At 45.7% G+C, this 14,137-nt stretch overlaps 1 protein-coding gene across 2 annotated transcripts in view; it reads left to right on the forward strand.

Moving 5' to 3' along the window:
* SLC2A9 (solute carrier family 2 member 9) overlaps window positions 1–14,137 on the forward strand; it is a 2,089,749-nt gene that overhangs the window by 1,989,245 nt on the left and 86,367 nt on the right. For both annotated transcript variants that reach the window (XM_069631955.1, XM_069631956.1), the window contains exon 12: window positions 5,902–6,029. In XM_069631955.1, coding sequence (XP_069488056.1) covers window positions 5,902–6,029 — 128 coding nt within the window. The remainder of the gene's footprint in view (window positions 1–5,901; window positions 6,030–14,137) is intronic.

Below are 14,137 nucleotides of genomic sequence, written 5' to 3' on the forward strand. Positions count from 1 at the left end.
CACAGAGCCACATTCACGTACGAAAAGGCAACATGGAAGCGCACAGAACCGCAGGGCCGTCCCAATGGGGAGGCACTAGTCCAGCTGAAAGGCCGAAATGTTGCTCCGAGCCACCAGTACTGCGTAAGGGCATGTGGGCCATTGGCGATCGTCCCATAAGATCGTAATGCTGCTCCACTGATTAACACGAAGCAGCAGGTGTCGGGAGTAAAATCCATCTGCAGGAGTGGCATACAGATGGCAGTGGCAAAAGGGGAGGAGATACCTGTCAACCAAAAGAAAAGAAAAAGAACAGAATGGCCATCAGAACTACATACCAACAACTCACTTCAATGATCACACGAAATCCACAGCCATATGCATGCTAGCCCACTCCAAAGGAACATCACCACCCCAAAACCACTTGCGACTCATAACCATCTATATCGAGGTGCAAACACCATCACAAACGAGTGTCTGAGGGCGCCTCGAGACAGGGAGGGCTCAACAAGGCCAGATGGACGATGGTCCCACTATGGCAGCCCTGCATCACATAGCGTAGGGGAGGCGGATAGATCCCAAGAAGCCCTGTACATGGCAAACTCTGTATCAAATCACCTGCCCATGCATCCATCCATCATTCCCTCATCCCGGGATCAAAATGCCAGAATAATTACTCACATAACATTAGAAACATCCATTGAGTCTGTGCGTTATGCAGCCTGCTAAATCCACAGTGCCCCAGCCCGTAATTCCAGTGTTGTGAAGTAACATGTATTTGGTAACGGACGGCCTCATCGCCCACGTAGCTATTGCGCATCCCAAACTATTCATATCAATCATTGCTCCCTCGCCATGGGCCCTGTCTCAAGGACATAGAACAATAGAACGTTACATTTGCAGTCAGACCTGTGGGCATCTCCTCGCCGCTAGCTGGAAACCGAAAGTGCCGCCCTTCGAATTCCTCATTTGCAACATCACGTCGAAAAGGCATCTGTGGCCGTTTGAAATCACTAATTATTCCATCGAGTGCGGCTGTGTGTGAAAATGGCAACTGCCTTCACCCACGAATGGGACGCCCCGCCCGTCGTTGCAACTCGGTACAGTGATGCATGAGGGCCCACCGTTACTCGAGTACTACGTCCCACTGACCCCTCACAAGTCTGTTCGCGACTGCACAGATAGTATGTGAAACAATGGGACCACAGCAGAATGAACATATCAACCAATCTTACACGGCCATCGGGTACAAATACATGATTGCAATAGCAAGATACAATTCCCCGAATTGCAGCGTTGTGCGCGGGACGTGCTCGGCCAAAGGGGAGAGCAGTTTGCACAGGTGGAATCAATCACCACAGGTGGAGGCCATACAGCCTGAAAACACATAAATTGCACAGCCAGTCTCCTCCCACAACCACACCGAAATGCTACCGGCAGGACTCGCGATGTTGGCCCTGGGGGACCTGATAGCACTGCAAGTGCTCCGACTCCAAGAAGTAGACGAACACCAACTACAACCAGCCGCACGGAGGAGACGCAGGAGGAGGAGGAGGCCAAGGCAGGGCCAGCAAGGCCCACCAGCACAGCCACTACCACCACGCAGGCAGCCCGCAATTCAACGCCTCCGAGCACATCCGTTCAACCTCACTGATGAGCAGATCCACACCCTCTACCGTCTGGACCGGGACACCATAGCCGCCATTGTGGACATGACACAGGCTGACCTTGTCAGCATGATAGATAGCCCAACCGCCATCCCACCCCTACTGAAGGTGGTGTCTGTACTCCACTTCCTGGCCACAGGCACCTACCAGCACACAGTCGGACAGTTGCATGGCATTTCTCAGCCACTGTTCTCACGGACACTATTGCAAGTGCTCGATGCCCTCCTGAAGCACGCAGACGACTACATCTCTCTACCACGCTCGGAGCAGGAAATAACCAACACAAAAGTGGGATTCCATGCACTTGCCGGCATACCGGGTTGCATTGGTGCCATCGACTGCACCCATGTTGAATTGGTCGTCCCACATGCCATGGAGGCCCAGTACCGCAACCGAAAACAATTTCATTCCCTGAATGTACAGATGGTGTGTGACTCCAACAGGATCATTACACATTGTTGTGCCCGATTCCCTGGATCAACCCATGATTCTATGGTCTTGAGGAACTCTACAATACCACGCTACATGGAGCGACACGCAGGGAACAGATCCTGGCTACTCGGTGAGTCTCATTACATGCATGATGATGTGGGGTATGTGAATTGTCAATGACCTGCCAGGAAGGGGGGGGGGGGTGTGCGTACGTATCAATGGCATTCCACATCATACGTTTCTCGTCCACATACAGGTGATGCTGGATATCCACTGAAGAGATGGCTCCTCACACCAGTCCGGAACCCACGGGACCAGCATGAGGAGGACTACAACCATGCCCACTCACGTACCCGTGTAGTCATTGAACAGGCATTCGGCCTACTGAAGACCCGTTTCCGCTGCCTCAGCAGGTCTGGCGGGGCACTCCTGTACCGCCATGAGAAGGTTGCAAAGATGGTGATGGCATGTGTCATGCTCCACAACATGTGCGTACGTAGAAATGTGCCCATGCCCCCTGACGCAGAACTGCAAGCACCTGATGATGGTCATGATGAGGGTGGGGATGTGGCAGCACCTCATGGAGTCTGCGAGGCACCGGAGGCCCGTGACATTCGTCAGCATCTCATTGATGTATGCTTCTAGCACTCACGCCTGGTGGCTGATACATGGACACGGGACTCGTGGCACTGCGTGTGTCTGGGACATGCACAATATGGACTGTACGCCTATGATGGCCTAGTACACAAAGATCAATGTCCACACTTCTCATTGGTTGATCGTGCACTTTTTATGGCATATGTGATATCATGTTGAACACCCTATCGACCCGCCACCCAAGTGAGCCCAACACACCCCCTCCACCCTCCTACCTCCCCCCCGAACACCAGTGTCCAAAGATGCTCATTGTCAGTGGGCTGTCGCTATTGCATGCCCCCTCTGCGGGTATCAGGGGCACCCCTGCCTGTGGAGCGCAGGTTCCTTCCAGATCTACGTTGGGGGCTGCCCTGGACGGAACTTGCAACGGATGATGTGTCTGCCTGCTCACGTCCATGCATGTCCCTAAGGGTTTGCGAGAGCTCAGTGAGCACACGGCGCACTGCGGCAAGTTCGGCACATACGTCTTTGGACGTCGCATGCAGTTCCCCCCTCAGGCTCTCGGTGCTACTCTCCATTTGGACTCTCAGGCTCTCGGTGCTACTCTCAATTTGTGCCCTTAGCGTCTCTGTACCTCTCTCCATTTCTGCCCTAAGTGTCTCTGTTGATGTTTCTATGTCTGCCTTGGTGCCCCCACATTCATCGGCATGGCCCTTGAGGAGTGTGGCCATTTGCTGCTGTTGGACGATTAACTTGTCGAGGGACTGTTGCCTCTGCTGGGCCATGGCCATTTGCGGTGGTGTCACAGAGGGGCTGTTGTCCTCATGTTGCCTTGCCACAGGGCTTGTGGGGGATGGCCAGTCGTCGTCTTGTGGCTGCACCTGCGTGGTATCCTCATGTTGTACGGGAGGGGACAGACAGGGGGATTGGGACAGGTCATGGATGGATCTGACCTCGACATCCCCGTCTTCTGTGTCCGAGCATGGTGCCATCAATGGGGTGTCACCTATGGTGCTGCTGCCACCAGAGGCAGTGCCTTCTGTGGCATCCATTGGGGGGACCTGTGGTGGTGGTGTTGTGGCCATGCTGGCTGCTGGGGTGCCTGTTGATGTTCCCTCCTCTGTGCTGCCACCTGATTTGTGCTGCTGCCGTGTCTTGATGCGTGCAGCTGAGGTGGAGGGTCTCTGGCCGTTGGTCTTGGCCCTCTTTGCAGGTGTGCTGGTAGGGGTGTCCTGTAGCTCGTCGTTTGGATCGGACCCTGTGGTGGAGTAAAGGAGGGCGAGGGTTATTGATGGGTCAGTGGGAATTGGAATGGCATTGTATCACATGCATTGGGGTGGTACCTGAGGGTGATTTGGGTCGGGGTCTTGGAGGTGCTTTGATTTGTGTGTGGAGTGAGGGTGCAGTTGTTTGGCAGCCTGCAGTTAGGGTGTGCCTGCTGCACGTGTAGTGCGTGTATTAGGGGTTTTTAATTATTTATGTATTTATTGTGGGTTTTAACGTGCGCTATCAGGCCGATGTGTGTGGGCGTTCTCCTGGACATGTGTTTCTGTTGCACTATGTGGACGCATGGTACTTCACATGGATGGACTGTGTGGATTTGGCATTGTTTTATCTGGCCCACCTACCTGAATCTTCGGATGTCTGCACTCCTTTCTCCATCCCTCCGACTCCCTCTATGCTCTCCATTCCGATGGTGGAGGCACAGATTTCTTCCCAGGGGGTCAACTTGATGGGTGATTCAGGACCTCCCCCGGTGGCTGTGGCAATGTTGCGGTTGGCAGAGAGTATGCTGCGGACGCGTATCCGCAGGTCGTCCCATCGCTTGCGGCATTGCTGTGGGGTGCGGGGTGCGGTCCCCACCGCACTTACCCGCTGTGCCACCAGAGCCCATATGGCCTTCTTGTTTGCAAGTGCCGTCCTGGTCATTTGCGTGGAGAAGACGACGGCTGCATTCTCCTGGAGGGTCTCTGTTAGCACGGTGAGTTCCTCACGGGAGAAGTGGACCTGCCGCTTGCGGTCGCACGCTTTCTTCGCTACTTTTCCCATTTTTCTTGGTTTCGCTAGGGTGGTTGACGGGTTGGGGTGTGTTTCAGGGTAGTGATTTTAGTGGTTGTGTTGTTTTGGTGTTTTTATAGGTGTACGCCGGGATGTTTCCCGTTCCGGGCCCATGTTTTAACTTCCGTTTCCGTATATTTCCGGGCACCGTACTTTCCGGTAGGCGCACACTGCGGTGACCGCTAAGAGGGGTGGCGGTATTGCACCTAGGGCGCCGTACGGCGGCGGTGTGGGCCGTTTTGGGGTCATTTCCGCCATCGCGGACTTTGCACTTCCGCCGTGGCGTGGTGCTCGTGCCCGATGGGTCGGAATGGGCCGCACTTTGCTCCTTCGTACAATGGCGGAAACGCTATTTACGCTGTGGCGCTCCGGTCAGTCGCTTTCCGCCAGGGTCGTAATGAGGGCCATTGTCTTGTGGAGTGTTAGAAAGGAGGGGCAAATACATTGGCTGCCATTGATCAAGACAATTATGCTGGACTGGAATAAAATCTAGCACACCTGAGTAACAATTTGTCTAGATTCAATGGGGCTCCTTTTCAACATGGTCGTGACATAAATAGAAGGTGTAAAAGCCTTGTGTAAGGTTTTTACGCCTTCCATTCACGATACCCCCCATTTTCAATCATTTGCATGGCGGAGAGGAGCGGCGGAAAACAACTTGCATTTCTGTCACCTCCTTCTCTCTCTGCCATTCAAATGCCTCAGCAATTGTGCTGGCATTCATTTTAATGCTGGTGCAAATACTGGCGATCCCTATGAAGCTGCTAGCTTTATGCACCAACATAAAGCAGACAGACTCTATAGGGATCCATTGCAAACATTGCCTACTATACACACATGGTGGCAGCATTTAGACATTTGTACAATTTCAAGCATGTTAGGCAGTGTTGAATTAGATGTTAACGCTGCCTGCCATGCAAGGTTGGTGGCAGTGTTTACACATTTGTACTCCGCCGTGCAAATGACCAACATTTGGCAGCGGGAAGACACCAACATGTATGTCTACACGTAATGGCTCTCTGACGCATAATTACTCAATGGAGCAACATGAGATCCATGGTGTCTACAAGTGAATCAATGGAGCATGTATTAAATCTAATTGTTTGAGGAATCCAATAAATAAATGCACTATTATTCAACTAATCATTACCTGTTTCTTTTTTTTCAGGTGGGATTCCTTTTATCCTTACAGGGGAGCTTTTCGACCAGTCTCATAGACCTGCAGCATTTATGATAGCTGGCACAATTAATTGGATCTCTAACTGTGTGGTTGGACTCCTTTTCCCTTTGATACAGGTAAAGCTAAATCAGCAGTTCTAATTGTATGTCTGTATAATGAGCTACATTTAACTAAATATTTTGTTGATGCATGGGGGTAGGCCCAACGTGTTGGTTTCCTTGGAAAAGATACTCATTATGCATAGGACAAATGCTGTTTCCTGTTATCCTGCTATAAAGAGGTTGCAAAAAAGCCACCACTTTTGATGATGAGACAAGACATTTATAGCAATCTGGATTAATTATTTGCTAAATAAAGAGACATACACATACATGAGCACACACAAGGGGTCCCTTTTTTTGAATGGTTGACTTTATATCTGATGTAGGAAATTTTACGAACCAAATGATACCCAAACATTGTAAATTGGCAAACTGAACGTGTGGTTGTGCGTTTGGTGAAAATGTTCGCACCGGTTTACCTCCTGTTTCAGGGATGCAATCACTAAGGAGCATGATTAATTGTCAACAGTACCTTGATCAGGGCCTCCTGATAGACTTGTGTGGACAGGGAGAGATGTTATATGGGACTTCACATGCCTTTTATTTATTGAAAAAAAAGGATTGCTGTAGCCAGTGCAGAAATGAAAGATTTGAGTAAAGGAAACTGAACATAGTCCGTCTACCAGACCCTGACCTCCTCCTACAACCCACCTTCTAATGCTCATTGCTGTTGTTGCTAAAGATATGGTGAATTTCTTGGCGGGTACATCAGTCTCCAGCACTCCTACCGCTCATGGTTTCTAGCTGAAAAATTTGTATCCGCAAGTAAGAGCTTAGGGGAGCAGATGTACAAGCGAACCCAATGTGTAGAGGAATCAGCAGAATATACATGAGTCACAAGTTAAATACAACACTCGTAATAAATTTTGTCAGGATGGGGCTGGGAAAACTCATATAGACGGGTCACACTCTGTTAAGGCACATGGTTGGGATAGGTCAGTTGCAATGACCTAATTATGGGAATACTTATCTTCCTCAGTTTCGGTGGTCGGTGGTCTAGTATAGTCCCGGAAGGATAGCTCAGCGGCAACGTGCGCATCTTGGAAGCAAGATGACACGAAGCAACACAGGTTCGATCCCTGGGTCCGTGCTTAGAAATCTCTGGGTGTTTAAGCGTGTTATAAATATGCAACAAAGACAACAAAAAAAAACAATTACGCAACTAAAAAACAAATAATTCCTATAACAGTGCCTCGATGCCCGTGGGCTGTGTGAGCACTTTAAAAATGCAAATAAATAAATAAGGTTTGAGGACATATCACCCATCATGCCTCTTGGCTCAAACCTACAGTATTAGGGATACAACACCCAGCTAACTTGTTTTTTGATTTCTTCCACAAGTAAGTACATTTGCTCCACTGCCTCAAGGTACATGCCAGGTTCTCACATAATCCCACCCCAGCCCTGGTTCGCACCTCTGCCATTTATCAGCATCCTGAGCTGATGGAAATATCGTTGCACACTCCTATTAGAATGTATTTCTTCCCTCATGCTTATGACCTTTCTTTGTCTGTGGTATTTGTACCCTACAGCCAGAGATCATCCTGCTGGTGTTGTCTTTGTCAGTGTCTGTTCTTATAAGCGTCTGAGATGTAGCACTCAGCAGATTCATTGTCTCTCCTTCCCCTGTCTAGACTCAGCCAGTGCCTGAGATGTAGTGCTCAACAAACTCCTGGCTTTCGCTCTCACTCTCAACACGCTTCTTATTCTCTATGCCTTCTTCTCTTTGGCTTCTTCTCTTCTCTTCTCTATTTCATCCCTGTATATAGCCTAAATGGTGTGCTTTACTGTGGCAACCTGAGCTCTATACCAGCCCCCACATTTGAGGTGATTTCCCAGTAATTTCTGTCATAAGTTAGTCCCCTTCTACTTTGAGGTGGTAGGATTTATTTATTTATTCATTAGAATTTTTGTTCAGTACTGGCCCTAATCAGAGGGCCTCTGAGTGCCTTCCAAGGTTCAATGTTTGAAAGGATGGGATGTAAAACAGAAGTTACAAAGTGGTTTCAGGATAGAATACAAAGATTAGGATAGGCCAGTGATAGCAGGGGACGCTGAGGGGTGGGGCTATAGGTTAGGATTTCACCCTCTAGTGGTAGATCTAGATCCCTGCCAGATGATCCATTCTTCTCACATAGTATTCCCAGGTCTCACTGACTACTGAGTTTCTTTTTATGTTTGTGGCTTGTTAAATAATGCATGGCAGGAGCCTGGGGTGAATGGCTGCTGCATGGATCTGCAAGGTAGTTTGCTTTGTTCCCAGTCTCTCTGGGAAGGGAGATAATGTTGTGCCCCTACCCAGAATGTCTTTCACCCTCACCCCCACTGGTGTTTAATGGAAGATGACACTCTTGTTCATGAAAACAGCTTGCAACAGCAATGGCTATGTTCCTCACACTTCATCCATCACATGAGTCAAGGCATCGGGACACATATTCCAGACAAATGCGATCATCAGGACACATCTTCCAGACAAATGCGATCTGAGTTGTTGGATTGGGGGCGCATGGCTGCAGTTGCTGGCTGGACATAATAACGAGATGTTCTTAATCTATATCTGGGATAAGACAGTGTCACAACCTCTAACACTTTTACTAGGTTAGGTTAGCTACAATGTGCTTCAGCCTTTATTGATACCTTGGTTCTAATTGTTTTGATGCTCACATTTATTTATTTCATCTTTCTATGTTATTTTGTTTATATGCTATTATGGCTATCCATTCTTAATAAAGTGAAATTGAAATTGATGACTATTTTCATATCAAATGAGAGCCTTGAACTGTGGTCTACTTCTGATTTGGTGAAGGCCACATATGTTGGGCAGGGGATTGTTTTGGAGAGGGTTTGGGATTGCTCCATATACTGCATTCAGCTACAAGATTGCAAAGTGGGTGGGCATCATAGGTCCCCAGGGCCACTCAGATACACAAAGCATGAGTATATAATGTGACCCTGATGCCCAGACCCGGATAGCTTGATGAGTTTCATATTAGTTTTGGCTAGATCACAATTACGAAACAGTGGTACTAGCAGCATTGTAAGATGTATAATTAGGATTGGACACTGGAGTAAGGGGCATTTATTCTTTTGGACCTATCAGCGAAGTTCAGTATAGTGGATCATGATAATATTTTGGAACGCATTCATTAGCTTGGGCTTCAAGGTAAGGCATGGGACTGGGTTTAATCATTTTTGGCTATTCAGAAGCAGACAGTTTTTCCTCAATACATTTTAATTGGCCAAGAGTAATGCCAACTGTGGGTTACCACAGTATTCACCTCTCCACTTCTTTTAAATATATATAAGAAACTGCTGGCTGACATAGTTTGTGGTTTCAAGATGATTTGCTATATGTATGCTGATGATACATAGCTCATTCTTTGCTTAGGGATCACTGAAAATAACTAGATTGATCATTTCGAACCCTGTATGGAGTAAGTGAAAAACTGGATGACTTTTCATAGCAATTTCTTTATTTCGGATTAAATAGAAAATCCATAAAAGATACATCATACAAAACCATTAGACAACAATTGCGTCCAAACATTAACAACAGAGGTCAATAATTCATTTACAAAATCACATACATGATACAATTTAACACTCATAAAAATTGTCTAAGACCAGACCTAGAAGGCATAAAAAGAATAAAAATGACTCATCTAGTGTTCATCACTTCTTTCTATAATTGCATGCCTTTCTGTTCTGATATGATATGATATGGCATTTATAAAGCGCCTATTCACAAGTGTTTCAAGGTGCAACGAGGCTAGAGATGGGGAATAGAGGAAGGACAGAAACAATGATCTTACTAGGCCAAGTGACATTAAGATCGCGAAAGTGTCTCCTTTCATGTGTTCACTAAGATTTTCTCATAAATAAATAAAAATTCCACGCAATAGCTGGCGATACTGCATTTAGCAAGAAATAAAGTGCTGGCCTGTGCTGAGTGAAGCCTTTACCTACACATAAGGGTATAACATACTTTTTCCTTAGTTCACAATAGGCTGGACAAAAGAATAAAATGTGTACTACATCTTCATATTCAGCTTGGCACATAGGGCATTTAGATTCAAAATCCCAGCCCAATCTCCAGCTTAGAACCTTTCCCAACTCAATTCACCCATAACGTACCCTTGTGATAGGTGCCCTTGGGGACATAAAATTAGAGCAGACAAGATAGGCCTTAATTGTATTTGTCGAAATTCTCATCAATTGTCTGTTCAATGGTTTCAACAACTCCCGCGTCGCTCTAGCATCATTTACCCACTCCACAAGTTTCTTCCTTAAGACACAATACCTACTATTATCAAATGGTAAGAAATTGTTGAACATGCCGCAGACATTTAAGGTCCCCAACATTTTGTTTACATTTTCTAGCCATGCAATTTTGTCGCACCGTTTTTTCCCAATAGATTCTTTATCATTTTCTGTGTGAGCCCTGCCCTCGAATTAGACCAAACACGTAACCATAAGATGCATTGCTCCAAAGCCAATAGATCTTCAAGAAAGGCCAGACCTATCACCTTGTATGATGCAAAGTTTGGATCTAACACGGTTAACCCCAAGAGCAATTTCACAAAGCAATTTTCCTCTTTTTGCAGTGCACCATTATCACCACACCCCCGGATCACAACACCATATTTAATTGCCCCTACAATACGGCCATTATAGATCTTTTTCACAATACAAAGTGGTTTCTGCTTATGCTGTTTCATAAATATATAGCTGCAACCAACCAATAGTTTCATTACTGGGATCTGTTGCTGTATATGTTCCCAGTAGAGTTCTCCTTAAAACAAACACCCCGAGATAATCAAATTGGTTCACTCTAGGGATCACCAAACCATCACATCAAATTTTCCCAAGACATACCATTACAGCTGATTTAGTAGTATTAACATACAGGTCCAAATCTCTCATGTAAACAGAAAAAGTGTTAACCAAGATCTGCAGTGCTATTTGAGTCCATGCAATGAGCACTGTGTCGTCGCAATAGATTAAAGCTAGGATCAACATATTTCCCAGCCTAGGTACTTCAGTATTACACTCCAACAGGATTTCCGAGAGCTTATTAATATACAGGGAGAAGAGCAAGGGTGCCAAAACACACTGCTGTCTAACCACTGAATCAAACAAGAACCAAGTTGGACACTGTCCCTCACTACCAGATCGAATACAGGCCTGATTTTCTCTATGCAGGAAATCCAAGGTTTCCAAAATGGTAGCTAGGCAATTATATGACCTGAGGATATGCCATCATTTATTCCGATTAACTTTATCGAAAGCAGCGGTCATGTACATAAATGCTAGATAAATTGGTTCTTGTTTAATATTCAAGGAATGGCCAATTATCAGGTACACATTTAGGCACTTCTCCATTGTCCCCAGTTTGGGCTTAAGCCCCAATTGAATTGGGGATGTAATCTCATAATTTGTGACCCGCTCTTCCAATTTGAACACTAGAAACTTCCCAAGCATTTTAAAGCTAGTGTTCAAAAGGGAAATTGGGCGACATGATTTTCAGCTTTTTCTACAATTTAACAAAAACATGTAAACAATAATTTCTCTTAGCCATTCCCTTGGTATAGATTTTGAGCTCAATATCGCATTAAACAGTATTGTTAGAATTGGGCCCACATTTCACTATTATCTTGATAAACCTCAACTGATATCTCATCACTACAAGGAGCATGCCTTTGTTTTTCATTTTGAATTGCTTTAATCCCCTCTTCCAGTGATAAACAGACTTCACCATGTACATTATCCACTGGCCTCAAGGTTGACATGGAAACAAGCACCACATTGGACTCCCCTCCAGAAGCTTGATTTACTTTGCTAAAGTAATCTACCCATATATGATCTTGGATACTACACTCCAACCCTATTAGTTGCTCTATATATGAGGGGCGGCCATTACCTTATTTCCAGCAATGATGTGAGTCATTGTTTTTGCGCGCTATCGCCAGCCTATCCCAGGCTTGTTTGTCCAGCAAAATCTTCAGTTTTCTAATATGTTCTTTATAGTTGGCCCTAGCCCAAATAATCTCCCTTTTAGGAGTCTCTACATTTTTAAGTACACAATAAATTTACCTTAGCCAGTCTGCAATCTTTGTCAAACCACCCCACCTTGGGACCCTTTTCCGTTTTAGACACACATCTCACCAAAAATCAATCTTTTATTTATTGGCAATTGAATGCACAATATTCTGAAATACTTATTTGTAAACATAATGCACCTAGTTCACAGAAGCGTTATATAATGGCAAAACCCCATAGGAAAACACTCTGTGAATTAGGCTTAATAGGTCTCAGACATCAGTGGGGAGGCATCCTTGAGGTTATGATTTTTAAATTTGGAGTTTGGTTGGAACCAGACTTGTCTGTGAATGGCCAAATCAGTAAAGTGGTTGTCCATGAAATATTTGAAAATAAAATACCTATTGTTCATGTATTTGTATTTTTTTATATGTCATTTATAGTGTCGTACAGTGGCAAAAAACAACTTTTAATACTAACACAGTCAATCCAAATTCCTAAAATCCAATGATAAAACACAATTTAAAAGACATGCCCTAAAACAAACATGATATAAAATTCAGCATCAGTTGCATTAAGCATTGCATTCACCGGACAGTGCCCACAACTCAAGACAACACTTTCAACCAACTACCCAACTATCTCCATGGTCTTCACAGTGTTAAATTTTAAATTGAGATATATAGGCCATCTTAGGTACCTGTCCTGCACATATTTCAAGAAGGCAGTGGCGGTGTTCTTCATTGCTAGATTGATTATTACCTTCTCTTTACTGATGCTGTGCAGGATAGATTACATTTTTTTTAAGACGTCAAGAGATGCTTCAATGATGGGCTCTGGGGCAAGGGCCAGCCATTTTATTGCATTGGTACTGAGTCTCACAAGATAACTAGAGGGCATCATGCTCCCTTGTGTTGCGAGAACTTCCTGCAACATCCCCTTAATCGTATACATGCGAGCATTAGCAATCTTCCAATAAATGGAAAGATAACCAAGTTGGGCCTTAACGTTTATAGGAACCACCCCTAATTTGAGAAAGACCATCACGATAGTGGTCAATGATGATAATCTCACCAGCCTCATGAGAGTGGTTCGTTCCAAACCCGACAATTCTGCTAATCTTGGTAGAGCCCAAATGTCAGCCCCAAATAAAATGGCTGAGATCTTAAATTGGTATAGGCTCAATAGTGCCTTGATCGAAAAGCCCCCGTCCTTATGAGCGAAATACCTAATAATACCAGTGACCGAAGAAGACCTCAGCCTAATCTGGTCCAGATGCTGTTCCCCACTTACCTTGCAATCCAGTAGGACCCAAGTATCTATACTCTAGGAAGACTTCAACTGGAGCCCCGTCTCTCCCATTAAATGGATTTAACATTCCGATGAGCAGGACGAAGACCATAAAATAGCTAATTAGAAATGACTGAATAATATTTGTAAAAAAACTAAAATTACTTTAGGATTATTGCTCCTTTTTTTAATAATGTGGGGGAGGACTGCCACACACCATTCTTCCCCCTACCTGAATGAGTACCTTTACCCCACCATCGAATCTATGTGATCACTGCGCCGCCCGTAATTCTGTCGACGAAAATGACGACGACCATTACAGTGCGGCGCAGTGATCAGAAAGACCACTGTAGCTTGCATCCCCACCCCACTTCCCCCCTTTTCCACTTACCTTAACGGCGGCACATATGGAAGTGTGCCGCCCACTTCCCTCAATCCCTGCATCGTCAGTTCCCACCCACTTGCGTGGGTTGGCGCTGGCGCTGCAGGGTCCTTTTTCCTTTTCTCTTTTTTTTAACATTTTTGTGTCCCCCACTCTCCATTTAATGGAAACGAGGAAAACCCCTGCAACCCCTGACCCCCATTTGCCACAACTAAGATGAACAGGCAACACCCCCTCAACCCCTGCTTCCCTTAGTTGCCATAATGGGCATTTATATTATGCGCAAAGGTGCAGTTTTAGTACCAGGTGACCTTATGAGGTTGCAGTACTGGTATGATTTCCCACCATCCACTGATTATTTATTTAAAACATAAAAAATCCATAACAAATTTGAACAAACCAATCAGTAATG

This window comes from Ambystoma mexicanum, chromosome 6q, assembly GCF_040938575.1.
Source record: "Ambystoma mexicanum isolate Mex_15411 chromosome 6q, UKY_AmexF1_1, whole genome shotgun sequence".
Classification (NCBI taxonomy): domain Eukaryota; kingdom Metazoa; phylum Chordata; class Amphibia; order Caudata; family Ambystomatidae; genus Ambystoma; species Ambystoma mexicanum.